Source organism: Diadema antillarum, unplaced genomic scaffold (assembly GCF_040938485.1).
Source record: "Diadema antillarum isolate AM-2024a unplaced genomic scaffold, OU_Dant_1.0 seq00000049_RagTag, whole genome shotgun sequence".
In the NCBI taxonomy this organism is placed as follows: Eukaryota; Metazoa; Echinodermata; class Echinoidea; order Diadematoida; family Diadematidae; genus Diadema; species Diadema antillarum.
The window spans coordinates 1700108-1720422 of NW_027271158.1; the positions used below are offsets into that span (position 1 = coordinate 1700108).

The 20315-nt window shown below is 39.0% G+C and overlaps 2 protein-coding genes across 2 annotated transcripts; both read right to left on the minus strand.

Annotated features, from left to right (window-relative positions):
- LOC139725547 (lys-63-specific deubiquitinase BRCC36-like) lies at window positions 1-6479 on the minus strand. The gene is made up of 6 exons (XM_071636633.1): window positions 6305-6479; window positions 4743-4862; window positions 3905-3992; window positions 3297-3450; window positions 1032-1207; window positions 1-503 (listed from the first exon to the last, which is right to left on the minus strand). Exons 1-6 carry the CDS (start codon window positions 6407-6409, stop codon window positions 349-351), a joined length of 798 nt encoding a protein of 265 aa, XP_071492734.1. The 5' UTR covers window positions 6410-6479; the 3' UTR covers window positions 1-348.
- A 5511-nt stretch (window positions 6480-11990) lies between these two features.
- LOC139725574 (protein FAM43B-like) lies at window positions 11991-12845 on the minus strand. Its single transcript, XM_071636664.1, has one exon. It carries the CDS (start codon window positions 12843-12845, stop codon window positions 11991-11993), a length of 855 nt encoding a protein of 284 aa, XP_071492765.1.
- Window positions 12846-20315: the final 7470 nt, after the last annotated feature.

Genomic DNA, 20315 nt, shown 5'->3' on the forward strand with positions numbered 1-20315 from the left:
AAAAGTTATGGAAAACTTAATTCCCACTTTCAAATGTAGGCTGCTGTCATTATTTGACACTGCTAGATAAGACAGACTGCTCACAATGCAGTGTGCCATGGACGGACAGGCCTCTCTGCTTCCAACTCAGTGAACATGAGTCACACTTAGGGATATTGCTGTGTTCAACCCACTTCATACACTGATGCAAGTTCCTGTTGCAAAGCCTCCAATCTTTGGATGTACGTGTTCCACAACTTATTTGAACCAGGTAGCTTAAAACGGCCATACTCACAGGAGCTTTTGCACTACTTGCAATCTGCTCTAAACAGAAATGCTACAGGGGTATCCAAATAGTTCATGGTTTGATCATGAGCTTCCCGCCTTGAGCTCTTCTAGGAGTTGTTTCTTCTCTCTCTCGAGTTCCTCGATGAGCTGCATGTTCTTTTCAAGACGATGCTCCAGGGTTTGTAGAAGAGGACCAGTCAATCTCTCTAGCTGGTGGCACACAGACTTGGTGTAGACTGTTGGAAATATATGGACACAGAATGACATGGATTCAAACCATCAAATGAAGAGCACTACTCCAAAAACTATGTCTTCTGACATTGTGCAATGAACTTTTTAAAGTGTGTATTCTCTGTACCCATGTTACCCAGAGTTTAGGCTTTGATAAATAAAGAGAACATTCCTGGATTTTAATCAGGCAAAATTGTGCTACATTTAGTCAGACAAGAAATACATCCTGTAGCCTTCAAACTGATATTTCCACATAGATGTCCTCCTTAGAAATACTCCTGCCCAGTTTTATCTTGCAGATTCTGATTAATGTCAGCTTCACACATCAACCACAAGCATTTCTATTGCCACTCTTGTTTTCTTAGGATAGCTTTACTAAATATCTGTGAATGTTGAGTCTGTCTCTTAAGGTATCACGGCTAATTCAAATTCAGAACAAATTTCACTGAAAGGGCTGGTGTATCAAACTCTGAAGCTAACTTGCTATCTATCAGTGCAAAAAGGCTGAAGCTACAAAGAGAGTTTGTACACACCTGCCCCATTGTGTATCGCTGTAAGGAGATGTCCCTGGGTTGCCTCACATGCTTTGCTGTAGGCCTCCCCCTCCTCCATCGTCAGTATCTGTGGCAATTCAGCCAGGGCGTCAAGACACGCCCATCCAAAGGACTGCTGTGGGATGATGTGGAGTGGAATTTCCAGTCTGTCGTATCTATGGCAACAAGATAGAAGCAACATGAGCATTGATGTTTCAGATACAGGTATATAGTCTGTAATCCTGTCTACATTCTGGTGTGTACATGTATGAGGATCTTGTTGTACTTTTCTCATCACATCTTTTCACATCTCAACCCCCCCCCCCCCAAAAAAAAAGAGGAATTTCAGAATTCCACCTAAAGAAAAAAAAAGTCTTGCCACTCGCTGATCTTATATGAGAATTTGGTGGGTAACAAATGCACATGATGAAATGATAAGGGGGGGGGGGGGATCCCAAGAAACTAAAGAGTTATAATGACGTTAATGAACCATGGTGAATGAATAAGAACTGCACAACACTCAAAATGTCATAGTAATGAAACTACATAAAGAAAATATGTGACCCGCGACAACGGTTTCAGGCAAAAGTCGCAAGAGCAAATTCCCTCCTAGGCGGGGTACAAAGATTTTGACCATTATATTTGTCGATTTTGGGTTTTTGCAGAATTTGAATCTTTGACATGTTTTCTACATCTACACTAAATTTCACAGCATAACACTAAGTTTTTCCTACCGAAAATGGAATTTTAAACACCCTATGTTGGATCGCACTCGTCAGTTTCGATCTTCTTTCGAACGCCGCGCCACTATGCCCAGTGTTGCTACGGCGCGGCATTTCGCGTGCGATTGGATAGTGCATCGCACACATTTACATAGTTCGGCTTTCGGAGATACGCCTCGCAGCGTGTCGGAAATGTTTTGTCCACGAATGCATGCTCCATTGTTGTTGCTACAATAGTTATCAGTACGCTCGGTCTTTAGCGTAAGCTTGTCGTTTGGCTTTCTATCCGAGATTTTCTACCGCAATGTACGACAACAGAAGTGAAACAAAAGGTGAACAGCAACACTAGGCAGCACTAACTTAACGTGAAAATGGATACAATAGGGAACATGATATAAGCATATCAGAGTGGCAAATTGCCACACAAATCGTGCAACATATTATCACAAACTGACTTGTTAATTGTGCGTGTAGTAAATATGACAGCAGATTGACTCAAAAAGACAGCAGAAGAGAGAAAAGGAGTGGTCATAAATGACTACTATTCCAATAATACAGTCGTAAACGTCAAAATTGCACCAAACTAAGTAAAGTCGAGTTTGTTTGTTTGCTTGCGTGCTTGCTTGTTTACCGCACAATGCAACACATGTACAGCTTAAAAAAAAAAACAACTACAGGAAGCATGACCCTTTTCATCTTTCTGCCTTCGATAGGGTCCTAATGATGAAATTTACAAGACAAATCAACCGCTATGAAAACGTGATGTGTAAAGATGTGGATACGAATGTGCTACCCGCTCTTGTGACGTATACACACAGGCATAGCGTGTGGATGCCATCGAGTAATACATTGTACGTGCACCATACACACGTAACCAGCAGCTTGTAATTATCGTATTTGCCATCTTGAAAGACTAAATGGTAAACAAACCAGAGCGAAACGCATTGTGCATTCGGCTCCATACGCCGAGTTCCGAGGAAGGTGCCCGGGAAATTTGACTCTCTCAGTGACCAATCAGAAGCCGCTATGGTTGCTAGAGGAGGAGCTTACACATTGTAAGCTCGATTGGCACCATTGTACGGATGGGTGATTCTCACCTCGCATCGCTGCTGGGCATTGTCTTCGAGCAGGAGGGGAATCTTCAAAGCCCGTTTTCTCGCAATTTTGTCAGGCTAAAAATTCAAACAGTGCATTATATTTCGCTTCATATGACCACTCACCAGTACCTGAGAATGCAAGTGTTTTACATCAATGTAAAGCTTAGGAAATGGGCAATGTGATTCAACGAAAAAATGAATTTTCAAAATTCCCGACTTTTGCCTGAAACCGTTGTCGCCGGTCACGTATTAAGACAATACCAAAAAGTTTTATTTGTTACAAAAAGTACACAGTTCCTTGACTTGTCACTGACAAATTGCAGGGTAATGTTATTCGCTCCCTCCTTCAAAGGAGGTAAGTCAAGTGCTGTTTAATTGTGCTACCTTTGGGTTAAACTCCCCTTAGGATTGACCATTCTGTACAGGTGAATTCAACTCAGACTTACAGTGGTGCCTCTCCCTCTGGGCTCTGGTTAATGGACTGGAAACAGGTGACTTGGATCAGACCCTGGTGGGAGCTGTTGTCATCATTGAAGCAGGAGAATATGAGTCCCACAAAACACTCGTCAAGCAGCTGATAGGAGGCTTGTGTCTGGACATCTGTTTGATACAGTTAACAGAGAAAAGTGCGATCTTAAGGATTGAGAAAACTGTTAAGATCACAAATATGACATCATAACATCTATCAACCTATCTATCATGATAAATATATACACATATGTAAACATATAAATATACACAAACATACAGTAACTATATGTATTGTATTATGTAGTTGCTTATCAGTAACTAATGCACAGTGATCACAGTGACAAGCATTGTTAGCAAAGTCCTTGGTAGGCAGATTTGAATAAATATGAGGTGACTATCATGCTGATGTGCATTCATGAGGAATAGCATCACCTTTTTTTTATCAATGATAAAATGATTGTATAAATTACTGTGCTACTGCAATCAGGAAAGTACACCAGGTAGGGAATGGTCCAGAGTGATGCAGTGTAAATTTAAATTGGAAAATGAAATGAGGAAAGTGATGTCGCCACTTATAACTTACCGACATGTGATGGCCAAACTGTGATGTGAGGGTGGGAATGATACCACCCAACAACCCTCAAGGGGCGGTTCATCTGCCTTGCTAATCTGTGGATTTCAAATGTCAAGGTGCTAACACAGAGGGAATGCTTGCATGATTCAGTAAAACAATGACAAAATTAGGGAGTAAATTAGTGACTTGGAATGAATACAGCATCAATCTCTCTTCACACTTCAATCAATCACACTAACAATCAAAGAAACAAATAAACAGTTTGGCTTTGTTCTCCAAATGCATTACTGTAAATGTGGATATTTTTGCATGAGTAATTTTTCATGCTTGGCCAAGTAAGATGAATTTCCTGTGTTTTCAATTCCGCAAAACCGAGACATTACATAGTGGTATATATGGCAAGCAAAAATATTTGTGTGTTTTTATTCTTGTGCTAATTTCTGGTTGCATGAAATGCGCCAAAATTTTAACACTGCAAAAATTTCCACTTTTACAGTACTTGGCACATTTAACATTAAAAATATGCATACATTGTACATAAACAGGTGGAGTTCCAAGGATTGAATGTGACAGATCTAGCTGCAGAGGTAGATGGAGAGAAAGAACAACAAAGAAGGAAAAATAAAAAGGTGAGAAAACAGAAATTAGCAGTAAAAGAAACACAAAAACAAGAATATAAAAAATACAAAACTGTTCCTAATCATACAATAGTCCACATTCTTTCTCACTAATTTACGTAGTAGACATTCAGTATAGCCATTTCTAAGGCCAATCGCAGTTCTATTAAAGTTATCAAAGGTTAACCAAACGAAGCAAGCTCCTTGCATTCAAAGTCAGGAAAGGATATTTCAGCCTCTGATGCTGCGAAGGACAGCTGCTCAGGGGAGATCTCCACTCGGTCTTTGCGCTTGTCCGATCTGCGAAGCATGATGACTGACACAATGTGGACTATTTTGTTGGTATCAATCTGGATGAGTAAAGATTAATCAGTAAACATGCCAGAGCCATTATTGGACAATTGAAGCCAATTCTTATTTGTAAAGTCACTTACATATAATAGAGAGTAAGTTACTGTAATGTGTTAACAGACTCTACTAGGGGCCTACGTATTACACTACACATGAAAAGTTTGGCCTGTATAATATCATAAATTTTGCGACAGACTTGTTGAAGTTTATTATTTTATCTTCTTGTATTGTATGTAAATTTAGTTACTTGGCTTTGATAACATTTTAGGATGACCCTTTTTCAATTTGATGTAAAGTTTCCTCTACTCCAGAAGCACGCTCTAGAACCTCTAGACGGTTGACTTTCTACATTGTAAGATTTACACCAAAATTCAATTAGCACCCAAACATACGAAATATAGACCCAGTCAGGACTCATATTAATCATCTTACTCTAAATTTGCTGAATGATCAATAAGTACGCAATACAATTCATTTTAGAGCTCTATACATGTCTAAATTTACTGCCACACAGCAGTAGTACTACCTACTACTACGGTACTACTTTAGGGCATATGCAGCAAATTGATTCATTTGTTGAATCACCTGTCGCAAAATAAAGTTTTACTTATTTTATTACTTACAAATGTATGGGGGTTCTAATAACTATCATTAAGTAGACTCTATCAACATTAAGTTTTATGGTGAGAAAATGAACAGTAGACTACTAAGTAGATCTAACGCCAACGGTTAGATCTAATTTAACAATAACAGTACACTGCACTGCCACACTAGTTCAGTACATACAGTTGACCGAAAGATCGGTCTGTATCTGTCTGTCGGGGAATGTTCCGCGGAGACTGTGTCTGGCTTCACGGATCCCCTCCGTATAATCTGGTGAGTGTAGTGTATTCTTGAAAAGTTGATTTCACTTTACAAGCTTAAATTTGCCGACCTAGGCCTGGCTAGGGCCGTGAATTAGAGTTAGACGCAATCGAGAAGGGCGAGGTACCTCAACCAATTTTCCATAGAGACAGTGGTTAAGAATAAGAACATCCACACAGCAATGGGTACTAATACCTTCCGTCTGTCTACGGAGGACAGCGTTAATGGCAAAAAAATAAAAGACTCCTCCTGACAGACGGATCTTTCTGTCTACAAATTTTACATACAGTACTTAGTAGCTGATGGAGTGATGTGACGCACTGACGGGTGGTGACGCGACTCTCTGTGCTCTGACACTTGACACACAAAAAAAAGAGAAAAAATATTTCTCGTCTCCCTCTCCGTCTCTCTGCTGGCTAGAGTGGGAGAGCACAAGTACATGTACAGCGTAAAACCGGGAGCTGGGAACGGCCAAGACTCCATCTGCATCTCTGACTCTATAACGCAGTCTAGATCTAGCTAATATAACTTATTTTTACATACACAATATCAAGTATGTGGGACCATACAAACGTACCTCTCCTATACACAAGCCCATTACTTCCTCTCTTTCAGTTGAAAACGCGTGGGTAAGACAGACCATAAAGGCGTCTGCAGCTAGATGTACACCAGATGCCGTCATCTTGATAGAAAATCTCGTTCCGTCCTAAGAACATTTAATATTCAATTTGCGTGTGACATTCCCTCATAAGATAAATTAGACCAACAACTTTCTACGTCCACAACTTTAACGATGTTTGTGTTTGTTGTGCTGCCTGCCTGTCAAGCCGGATACCGATGATGGCGCCCGATCACTAAATGTTTATTCAGTGCCATACGGCGGCTGCACTGTGTTGATTATTTTACGAGTACAAGTATTTCACTCGAGTATACAAACATTTATTCTGAGAGGTCAAATTAAAGATTAATTCTCAGTTTTTCGCCTACACAAAATCGGTGAATCCTTGATGTGCTGTTGTCACACGTACAGAATTACAACTGTATTTCGCGCTTGTTTAGTAGGGCCCTACATAAGTATGTTGCTTGATGGGGAACAGTTTCAAGATTAGTCCATGGGCCCAGACCCGAACAATGGGTTATTGGTACCACCTGAGGTGGCAAAACCTCTTTGGTGTAATTTTGTTTGTCGGGCATAGATATGCTTATCAAGCTATGATAGCATTTCCAAATGGGTAGATTAGTCATGATAAATGAATTTTTAACCAATTTGGTCTCGTTTTTATGTCCCTATACTTCTGAATCGAAACTAACCGCTATACAAAGATGAGCACTGTCTTCTGTATGTCCACCACAGTCTGTGATGTCCACAGGTGTTCTGTTGTAAACGCGATGCGCTCAGTCTTTATTCAAGGCAGCGAAGGGAATATCCAAAGGGTTATGATGTCCACAGCTGTCACGCGGTGCGCTTAGTCTTTATCTAGACCAATGTGCCGTTATCATATCTAAAGTTTCCAATAAAAGGGATTATCTATCCTGTTTTTTTACTACCCTCTCAACAAATACATCAGTTTTAAACAAAAATCATTCTGTTCATTAACAATTCTATTTATTATAATGCATTGTAGTGTACCGGTACATTGTTTTTGCATTATCTTTCATTGTTGGATGGGAATAAAGCGACAGTGACGTGGCATTAGCGTTTCCAGCGCAGCGATTTCACTGGAAAATGATGAATAAATGAAAAATACGGCAAAACCCACGAGGAATTGCTTTTTCGTTTGATTTTAGATAAAGAGATATACTAGTACACTGTATCAAAAGCTTTGGATATTCCTTTCGCCGTCTTGAATAGAGACTAAGCGCTGTGGACATCATAACATTTGAATATTCCCTTCGCTGCCTTGAATAAAGACTAAGCGCACCGCGTTTACAACAGAACACCTGTGGATATAAAGAAGACAGTGCTCTTATTTTGTATGGCGGTTAGTCTCCATTCAGAAGTACAGGGATATAACAACGAGACCAAATTGGTTGAAAATTCATTTATTATGACTAAGCTACTCATTTGGAAATGCTATCATAGCTTGATAAGCATATCTATGCCCGACAAACAAAATGACACCAAAAAGATTTTGCCACCTCAGATGGTACCCATATCTGGCCTGGCCCATGGACTATATTCACTGGTATAATTTTAAAGATGCACAAACGTCAAGTAAGCTAGGGGGCCCTGCAATCTGTTTTCAATCTGGAGTTCAGTTCACACACTTCAGATATGTTTTTGAAAGCAAATCGGCGAAAATTGGAGACTTGCATCTTCTCCATCTTTGGTCCTGGATGTTTCAAACCATTATGAATTAATCCCCAAATACCCTCAGCTCTCTTTTATATCATAAACACAGTGATGTTCATACAAGTGTAATAGTAATAGTTACTCCATGATCCACTCCCCATCAAAACTTGTTCCGCATATCATTAAGATCTCTTCTTTAAGTTCGTACATGTATGCACGCACAGCCCTTACACAAATCACTTTATATTCCGACCCCAAGCTGTGGAACAGTTTGCCACTCGATGTTGAATCTACTCCAGTATCTCTCTTCACATAAGGCTTTAAAAACACGGGAACCAAAACACACACACACAAACACACACACACACACACACACACACACACACACACACACCCTAACACACACACACTCACACACACACACACACACACACACACACACACACACACAAAGAAAAACATAGGGCCTACCCTTGCATTCTCTGTTGATTGGTGAAATGTGATCTTTAATGGTTAATGATCAATATCATGTGTTTTAATTATCAAGTTACTCACATTGGATCTATACTCACAGAATAAATGCAGTTATTCCGGATCTATGCAGCCAATTGTCTTACCATTCAATATCGCCAAATTTAGTACTGCCTTTTGAATAGGACCTATCCTACATCATATCCTCCACCTCTTACTCCTATTCAATGGTAGGCCTACACATGATCGGAGAAGTCACTTTTGCAATTTATGATGGGATTTACGACTAACGCAACTTTGGGCTTGTATGCTTTCAAATAGAATATTCAAAGGTCATTTTCCATATGTCTGCATGTAATATTGATTATCCCGTCTTGCCGCCATGGGTAACTTGCAAACTGCACAATGCTATCTGCCACTACTTTCTGTCATCTCCTATTATGAGGGCACTCCGATTTTTTTCCATTCCCACTTCCCACCTTCTGTAGTTTCTAGTCCTTAAAATTACCCCTACCTTCTGAAATGCATTTGTATATCGCTTTCCCCTTATTTATCTACATACAGCAGACTGTATATTGATAATTCTATATACATCAGGGCCTTTTTCAACAAGCTATGCTTCATTTAGGTTCCTCATCACAACATTCAATGTATAAACCTGTTGCAGAATCTTGTAGGCTAACTGAAGAAGGGCCCATGTTCACATGTTCCCATGAACATGTACGAGTCATTCCTAACGACGTGAATGTTTGTGGAAATAAACTGAAACTGAAACTGTTCCCATGTGTAATAGGCCTACACGATTTCATACCACCTTATTTTGGTCCCCAACTTAGAGAGGATTTCGTGTAATAGGATAAGATACACGATAAGGATACAGGATAAGATACACAATGTATAACAATGACAGATAGAAACGCATAGAATTGATAGCCTATAAGCCTGTCTGAAAATCGTAAATGACATCTTTTGGTCACCTGAAGGCATAAGTACAGTTTCCTAAATATTTTGTTTGTAAGATTTTCACTAACTTGATAACATGTATTTGTTGTTGTAAAAAAGTACAAATTGGTTCTTGGTTTGTTCAAGGAAGTTAGTTTGTTATACGCATCCTCGAAAAAAAAATATACAGGTTAATGATGGAGCAGATCCTAATGGTTGAGAGCGTGTACTTAACCATGTAGTTATTTTGCCTGATACGTAATTATTTTGCTCATGACCGGTCATTATAGAAATATATACTGATCGCGGGTAGAACTTTCACGTCGTGATGCAAGGTGACCGAGCAAGACTTCATCGTTTTATTTATGTAATTAATCGCGATGAAGGTGACTTATCGAATTACCTGCATGCTTCATCACGTAGCCTATAATACAGCAAATTCTTACGTGAAAGATGGTCATAATTAGATAATTCAGACCGTCTTTTAATGCTTTCTTCTACATCTATTCTCACTTATCTGATAGCTGCTTCAGCATCATTCCATCACAGTGTATCATCACTTTTTTTCATGAAATATTCTTTCCCAAAAGTGCAGTTCCACTCCTTAGTCAAGTTTGCTTCATTGAAGAGAGTAGGCCCTGCGAAACTTTTTCATTCGTTAAGCATTCTTATTTCCGATTGTCATAAAACGTTTCTGTTCTATTTCATTCTCCTATAAATAATTTTAGATTGAATTTTGAAAGATGTGGTGTTTTATTTGAATAAGAATAAATCTATGTCGCTATGTCGACTGTCGCTTTGACGAAATTCTTTGAGCTTAATGCTTTTTGTGCAGAGTATTTTTTGTTCTTTTTCGCGACGTAGGACTACAACGACGGATTTTGTATGTTTTGCCCTATATAAATGTCATGCGTTTTGCATTCCTCGCACACACAAAAAAATAGGCATTTAACATGACATTGGAAGTAGGATTATTTTCAAAGAATTTGCATTGACAGAAAGCCAGATTGTATTTGCTGTTGTTGTTGTTGTTGTTGTTGTTGTTGTGGGGGACAGTGGTTTTATCCGGGATTGTGATCATTTCAACTTTTACGAGAAGCAGTAAGGGAGCGATATTTACACTGTACTGTACTGTTGCATTTTCATTCAAAAATAATTTTTGTTCAAGAGATAATTCTTCTCCCCCTCCCCCTGAAGTCTCTCTCGGTGGAAATCTCGGAAGTACACATTTTTTTCCTGCGATATTTTTCATAAGAGCCAAAAGTTCGATTGGCTGAACCTCTCCCTCCCTGTTATGCGGTCCCTGATATTATACACGTACAGTGGACTCCCTATATAACGAAGTCAACGGGACCTACAGGTTTCTTTCGTAAAATCGAAATTTCGTGATAACCGAACTAAAAGAAACAAAACAAAACAAAACAAAAAGACAAAGACCGGATAATGTTGGGGCCTGAATTTTTACTTCGTTGTTACCGGAATTGCTTATACATATAACCGTGTTCGTTATAACGGGAGTACACTGTACAGTCTTAATGGTTATCATGTCTGCTTACATAATAGTTTAGAAGCGAGCAGACACTATTACGTCACTTATTCTTTCACACTTATACACTCCATATACAAATACATGTAAACCTTCCGTTTTTTCAAGACAAGAAAGAGATAATTTTATTCATTGATATACAATGTACTTAATAAATGCATGCTCACGCACCTGTATATGTTAATTCTGTACACGTATTTACTTAACACTTTTCAGCACACCGATGCGGTTTGATTTAAACTTTGTCTGTTGCCATCTGTTGCATGGGTTGCAGTTTGTTATTCCGAAGGTTCATAAATCTGAATAATGAAATAAGGTTCGTTTATCGGAGGGTTCGTTAGTACGCACCGACTTTTTCATTTGTCATTTTCATTTTCTGTTACACGAACCTTATTCAAATTTCAGATTAACGAACTCCCGAAATAACGAACTAATAAACCTTCGGAATAACGAACATCACCCATATTGTGTTGAACCAATGCTTCATTGTGTTTCTCCATACATTACTGCTGTTGTATAAGCTGAAAAGGTCTGTATTAGCACACAGTACAATCACTGTTTCTTTTTTTTAACCCGATATAACCACGTATCACTGATTTTTGTTCTATTCGTAAATGTTTAATTAGTATGTATCGATTAGATCAAAACTTTATTCAATTCAAACCTATAAAATTGATCAAATATAAACATGCTAAGGTGTATAAATACAAGAGTATAGTATACGATACAAAAACAAGATAAGGGTCGCGATGGCAGAAGTTTTAGTGAGATGAATATGAAGAGAACCTCGAAAGGTTTTGTTGATACAATCCCCACGTGATATTTTCCTGGGATGCAACCACATCACATCCAATATAGTACGTGCTGATAATTTAGTGAAACATGTATATTCAGAGCAAGATCTTAAGATTCAGGGCAAGTGACTTATTTGAAAACGAAAATGAGAAAAATGGTCCTTCTTATGTGTTAATCAAAACGAAGCCAGCTGCAATCCAAAAAGACTGTCGAAACTTAGTAAAAGTCTTTGTCGGACACCCAGTTAAACAGGGCCTCGACCTCTCCTCGATCCTTCAGCTGTCGGGGATCCATGCGCAGCGACTTTAGTTTCTCCTCGGTGGCGTGCAAAGCATCGGCGTCAGCCTGGGACAATGCTTTCGGTGTCATACCGAACGCCTTGGCCACCATGGCGTGAATGGGACTGATGTTCTCGCCGTCCAGCGATCTCTCCGACCTCGTTGATGACTGCCGAGAAGGGAGCCGCGACGCCGATGGGGAGTCGTCATCGAAAGAGCTGCTCGATCGTCGTCGTTCGAAGTCGCTGACTTGGGCCCTGGTGCTCTGTTTTCTCGTCTCCCGACGCTCTTTGTCCTTGTGATCACGATATGCTGTATTGAAATAGGCAGTCATTAGCAGTGCCATAGCGCGGGCTACGTCTTCCCTCTCACATACCACAGCGTGGCAGCGCGGCTTCTTGATCTCGCCATCTTGCGTGTGCATTCTCTCAGAACTAGTGGCGTTTGTGTTCGTGTTTGGTCTGTTTCTCGGATCCGCCACCACCCAAGCAAACACACAGCTGAATCCCTTATTTGCCATGCAGTACGGAATGGTTCCAATGCTGAACTGAAACTTGTATTTCGTCTTCGGCCGCTTGTCCTCCATACAAATACCGTGCGGACCAAGCGCCACTGACACCCGCGGAAGTTTTTCTGGGCCGACGTCATGCGCGCGCTGCCATAGCGATTTCACGGCAGTTACGACGCTTGCCGGCTGTATGGCGCCGGTGATCTCAATCTTACCCAGATAGATCGCCTCAAAGACGGGATCGTCTGGAGTGATCTGAAGGCTCTGCTTCTTTGGTGAAAACATCACTTCGTGTGATTACACGTAAAAAAATCCAGTACCTAGAGAGCTAACGCTACCGTGAAACGAGACTACCTATGATGGTGTAAGAGTCACCTGCCAACATTAATTTGTCTGTGTCATTTTATTCTCCGCGTAGTTATTTTTGAAATTATGTCTTTCACAACCTGCAATAATTTTCATGTATAACGTTCGGTCTCAAATGAAACGTATCATCACAGATGCGGCACAGAGTGGAAAATTGTGACTCATGCTATCCGATGTGAATGAGGCCTATCTCATAAACGTGCAGTCAGATCGCCCCTATACCAAAACCTTATACCAGGCTCTCTGGGGATATCGATCAGTCCAATTTACAGGGAATTTTTAATTCCATATGCTGCTATAGCTGCTGCGTTGCAAATTAATTTCTGTCCGCGAAATCTCACGTCTGTGTCCAGGCAGTGATTGAATACTGAGGTGCCGATTCGATTTCGACGTCACAGCTTGTTTGAACTCAGCGGCAACAGGTGCTCTCCTCGCATGGGCCTGGTAAATCAGAGGAATCGAAGAAAACATAGAAAATGCATTAGAGTTATTTTTTCTCTGGAAACAGACACACACACACATACACACACACACATATATATATACATGTATGTATATATATATATATATATATACACAACTTTATGTATATACCATTATATATGTATGCATATATATATATATACATACATATACCATACATATACACATATACCATATATACATATACTGTATATATATATATATATATATATATATATATACATGTAGATATATATAATATATATAATATATGATGCACATTTGTACGATAACCGATTACATTGCCTCTTGTTTTACCATGCTACAGTATTGTATTAGTTATATTACATCATACCTTTTTTTTTATCTGTTCAAGGATTCATTAAGGCACAGATTTTGTTGAAGCTAAGTGGGAATCTACTGTACATTGAGGCAAGTAAATTTTATAAATAGATTTTCGGGAAATAAAAATTGAATCTAATCATATACATGTAATTATTACACTTTGTAATGCACTTCATTCCATGCGATCTGCAAATTAATGTACATTCTATAGGTTGGGCCATTTTTCTCAGGTCTCACATGAAACTGCTTGGGAAAATTGTTAAAATACATTTTACTGACGGAGGAAAATGTATTGTCATACTCAGACGTGAAACCAACTTTGTAATGATGTTGACGTAGATGACCTTTTAGTGCACCCAAATTTTCATTAGGCGCATTTCATTTTCATCACAAATAGTCGCATGTCATACGATGATCACTTAGTGATTAACATCTATGTAATCATTTTGTGGACCATGACAACAGGTTGATTAGTACAGGTGTATATCCTACTCATGTACAAAGCTCACACGGATGTCACACAGACAATTCCTCTGTAAAAGCACATGATGCGAAAACATCTTTATCATCGTCAAAACTACGGAGTGTATTACGAAAGTAAATTTAATATGAAACGGATTTGATGGGTGCGAATAGAAATGACATTATTATTTGCATGGTTCCATTGCTATACGAAGTTAATATAAATTGTTCAGGTAACATTCGGCCAAACGGAAAACCGACTGATATCTAACTTTGCTATCATATACATGTACGACTAAATACAATGTACCACACTTTCTGTTGCCTCGTAGACGGTATACATGTAAATACTCGTGATCGATAAAAAAAAACAAAACATGTTCGTTAGGGCCAATTAAGGATTTTCCAGTAAGCCCGGTGCATTGACACGTTAACTCGTCGACCATTTGTGATGTTCACATGACTTGTGTCAATTATGGGCTTATCACAACAACAGGATAGAAAGTGCTAAATCACAAATTTGAAGTCTTTGTAAAACAACCTTCCAGCATTCTGTGAATGGAATTACATGACACTATAGATTTGTGAAGCCCTGTTAGAACTCACAGCTGAACGTCCTTCCCACTTCAAATTTGTTTTGTGCTTAATTTGCCTGCTGGTCACATCTGAGGCAAAGTGTAGGGTGTGCTTTGGCTAAGACGAAATCAGAGAGAAACTCACCTCGTGTTGGTTCAAAATTGAACATTTGGGTCGTTAAATCTTGTGTTCTGTCCCAGCGCTTCAATGCGAATCGATGGTGAAGGCGAGGCCGTATGGGAATTTCAGACTCAAATGTAAGACACGATGTTCACCGATGAATGTCTCTTGTTGAACAAGTAGGAGTTTTGGGATTATTGTTGGGAGGAATTAGCGCTTTGGTCCAGTTGGCGCACACAATAGTTTGGCCTTGTTTGCACACAATGGCATTGCAAAACCGGCAGACTCACTTTATGCTCAGCTGTCGAAAATAGCGCGTAGGTGGTGTGTTTACAAGGAGAATGGAATACAAAGGTATGCATTCTGCATGGGTTTGTGCGCGTGTGAGGGTGTGTGACTGTTTGTGTGTATGTCCGTGTGTGTGGGGTGGGTTTGCATATTAGGAGTGTTCGCCAGGACGGGTTAGAAGATAGCATCCAAAAACGGGTTACCCATACCAGGGAGGTGAGAGGAACCCTCACCTCCCTGCCCATACTGTTCAGGAAAATTCCGAAATTGTAAGAGTTACGTAATCGCACTCTGTCATGAGAAAGAAACATGTACATTATTATGCAAGTATACACAAAAATGCGTGTCTTACACGTATATACACTTTGCATACACTTTACAGGTGTATACACTTTGCATTTTCATCCCTGACGAAGGGGGAGCCCCCCCCCCCCCCCCGGAAAGTTGGGTTTTGAATAAACACCTACACACACACACACTCGCACACACACATTTATATTATGTATGCATATGTCTAGACCCAGTTTTAGGAAGACATTGTGTATTTAAGCAATTTCAGCATATAAAGTATGCAATGAATATAAAGTATATGATTATAGTAAAACGTTAAGGAGACATAATTTATTTCGGTAATGTCGAGCGTCTCCTTCGAGCATATAATGTCTCGCTAAAGCTGGATCCATGTACACATTCAATAGCTTACATTTCGGTACGGGCAAAGCACAACATTTTTGTTTGGGAATTATGTATTGGATACGAATATCTTATCAGTGAAATGTTTTAAAGATTTCATGATACGTGGCTTACTATTATATGGCTTACTATATTTGAGTTTGCTTGCAGAATATGAGGTATTCACCACTATCATATGAGCTCCCTCGTGGAGACTAAATGAGCTCCTTTGTGGAGACAATATGAGCTCCCTCGTGGAGACGATATGAGCTCCATTGTGGAGACTTGGTATATTTAATATTCTTCACTGGAAAAACATCGGTATCAGATTTAACACCATGGGTGTTAAATCTAACACCGATCAAACTTCAATAAAGGACCACACCCACAGGTGTATAGAAAATGTATTGTGACGGTGTTAAAAAGTGTTCGCCTGGCACTTCGTGGTGTTAATTTGACACTGTGGCTGGTGATATTTTTGACACTGCGCTAGAGTTAATTCAATAATGACACCGCGTGGTGTTGATTTGATATTGGTGGTGTTAATTTCAATGGTATAACACCCGTCCAGCTTCAATAGGGGACCACACCAACTGGTGTTACTGTGGTGTAAATGTATTTACAGATTTTTTCAAAAATCAAGTACTTTATCAGAAAATTCTTTATCGTCTTGTTGAAGTTTAAAATTAACAAGAAGTACAGTAACTAAGAAACTATTCAAAAAACAATTTTAAATTTTGAAATGACACCCGGAGGTGTTAATCTAACACCATGAATGAGCACCGGAAATTTAACACCAGCTCGTTTAACACCGGACTTTTTGCAGTGTTGTTTATATCTCTCTAAGATTTATGTTTGTTTTATGTTAAGTGCTGTCTGGGGCAAATTATTTGTATAGGGCCCCATTTCTCTCTCTCTCTCTCTCTCTCTCTCTCTTCTTTCTTTCTTTCTTTCTTTAAAACAACAAACTACATATCTGTAAGCCGGGTATGACAGGAAATTGCAAACCAACGAAAAATACGGATATTGTTTCAAAACATCCCCCTCCCCCCAAAAAAAACAACAAAAAACAAAAAACAAACAAACAAACAAAACAAAACAGTAACAAACAAACAAACGTATGCGCGAGGGCTACATGTACAGCAACACCATAGAAATATTTCACAATGTCTTTTTGAATGGAGTTTCGTTGCCAAAGTCGCACTAAAACATTGCTGTAATTTGTCATGACTATAGCTAATATCGTGCGGCGAAGCAGGTGTGTTTCCCTGTAAAACAAGGACTCTGCAAACGAGTGCTGAATTCCATTCCAAAAAAAAAAAAATCAATAGAGGAGACAAACACAAGAAAAGCACGCCCGCTATTGATTTTCACCAAGTGGCGCTTTATTTATCAACAGGAGAAGTCGACTGACATTGTACGTTGAGTGGTATACGTGTTTAGAAAGATGATCATCTTTAAGATTTGTCAGTTTATGGAGAATACATGAACATTTGCCCATCGGATAATACATGTATGGCGCAATCATGAGTAAATCATCAAAACGTCAATTCGCTCATATATCATTTTTCATTTATTTTATATATTTTCATCATTGGTTATTGTCATATCTAACCTACAAAATTATAATAGCTGGCACGGCATCGTTTATTTTGTAGTAGTAAGCATGAACATACATGAATATGTAATGCAAAGTAAAAAAAAACAAACCCAAAACAAAATACAGAGTATAGTAAAAATTAAACATTTGCAATTCTGGCATACTGAACTTACTGAATAGGTACACCAAACGGATAAATTTGTCAAATAACATGATCATTGTTACACATTGAAGTTTAACGATAAAACAATATTGCCTCGATGACGTAATAAAAAGGCAAACAGAACGATCAGATGCGATACTTTTCTCACACTTTAAAGGCATTGTTTACTATTGGGAGCCGTGATTTAAAAAATATCAAAGTTATCACATTTGATGCATATGTGTAGGTCAATTGTATCACAAAACATCCTACCATATAAAAATGTCACAATTAAACCTAAAATATAAGGAGATACACTGTATCATTATTTCTCTCAATTAACCATAACTGTAGATAGTTTATTATAGAAAAAAAAACTATTATAGCTATTGTTCACATTTTGTAAATTTAACAATACTTAACATTGATTATAAAACTGTACTGATTAACATTTTGACACTGGTTGCTTCTGTCCCTAACTCACATTTTACAACTATTTTGAAGCACTAAAGCTGTTTTTTTTTTCATCTGCAGATGGTAAATAATGCCTTTAAAAGTTCTGTTATCGGACTGCGCTGATGACCGTGTCGTATGTCTCAGAGCTGCATGTAAAGGGCGACTAAAACTTGCTTCAGTGGGGAACGCCATCTTTTGTTCGTCTTCGACGCAACTGCAGGACTTAGGCATGTATAGTGAAAGAGGGAATTGAAAGTCTGCTACCTCCCGCCCCCGTTTTGTTTTGCTTTTTGTTTTTGTTTTCTCATCGGTCACTGGTCGGGAGCAAATTTGTTTTTGTTTTTGTTTTTGTTCCTGCTTCCGGCCACCCGCCAAAGTGTTCGGATCGAAGTCTGATGAATCTGACTACAAACTGTATGTGGTCGAATATCAGGTCAGTGTCAGACACGTCGGGTGTGTTCCGATGAGGCAAGATCGTCCGATGAAGGAACTAAGCTCAGAGCTTGATAGTTCGCCATCGGGCGCCATTTCCAGTCGCACGTCCTGTCAGTGTCGGATAAGTGTCATTAGTCAGTACCAAAAGTATCAAGTCAATCCGATGTGTGTTAGACTTGTGCTGTGCTACTATCGGGCGTGCCCAGCAAACGTCCTATGACAGTCTGTTGAGTTTCCGACGATTTAAAAATCATCGGACAACTTAAATTGAGCTTTGGGCTCTTTTTGCATTGGTATAACCCTCGTTGAGCCGTGGTATGAGTGTCTAGAGCTTGTCGATTTAGATTTCATCGGGAAACTGATAATTTTGCATTTTGGGGATCAGATGAGCCTCTGATGGATGGTCAGTGCATGGAATGGAGCCTTGATATAACATTTAAGACGCTATTTAGGAATGAAAGCAATGAACGACTAACGTGCGGAAGAAAACTGTCTGATATGCAGCATGGTTTAAACATGTACACGTACATGTGCATGTACATGTGCAGGGACCAAGTGCAATATTTTAATTATTAGAATACGCGTACTTGATGTACTTTGTTTAGTGTTATGTTCCTTGCCTTTCAGTTATGTATACATATATTTATTTTCCTTTATAAGTGGAATTTTGAAATGGAGACTGTTGAGAAGATTTTTATGCCTAGTGCATGATAATAAATGACTTGAGACTTGAAACTTGAAACTTGAAACAATACACCATTCAAGAAGTCAATGAGTTCAGGTTATCCCATTTCTCAAGGACAGTTTTTCATTAAGCAAAATTTTAGGCTTTACAACAAACACATGTAATTTTAAAGTGTAAATGGAATGCAGTTTGAATGAAAAAGTGAAAATATGTAATTAGTCATGATGATACAATCAGTCTCAACACGTATTTTTTTGTTACTTCGTATTTTATCGTAACATGAGCAGTATGAATAATGATAATGACATACATGTACTATGAATCACAATACTGAATGGGCTTAATTTCAGGAGGGGCTATTTTTTTTTCCCGAAGCGGCGTGAACATTTCTTTTAAAACCTAGTGAACTCTAAATACACGCCCTTGTTGAGGCAATTGCACGCACTTGCACGAACTGCAATCACTTATGCCTTTTTGCTATAAAGGGGAGGGGTGGGGAACAGTAAGAGTAGCAATCCCCACGCAGAATTTAAGTTGTCAGAGTGTGGCGATTCCAAATAATATCCAAAGTGAGATGTAAGAAACCACCGTCAACATATACAAATCAACGGTATGCTTTTCAATACCAAGAAAGGTGACGCTGCAGTTTTAACTCTTATTTTACCACCGTCTTGCTTTGATTAAACTTTTTTTTTAATATAGAAAGATGCTTGGAATTCAAGCAAACTTTATCTGACCCCATCCAGCACATCCAGCCATTCACAATTAAATCACATGTAACAGGATTGATATAACTCATTCATGCGACGTTCCGTGCCGGTATACATAGGGTGAGATTGAAAACAGATTAATGCGACTATGCGATAAATTCTCAGATAGCCTATATAATAAAACCTCCACACATATTTCTCGCTGAACATCAAAGGGGATGGCTAGTAACTGATCAGTGGGAATCAGTGGGAATGCTGGGGGATGATTGTTCCAATCCTTGTGGGATTCATTTAAGAGTACATTATATATCTATTGTTGTATGAAAATTATTTGCTTCAGAATGGTCTCATATTCAAGTAATGTGCAGTTTAATGTTTCCAGGTTAGCATGCCTGTACAGTGACGGGGCATTATTATATTACATGTTTATCTGAAG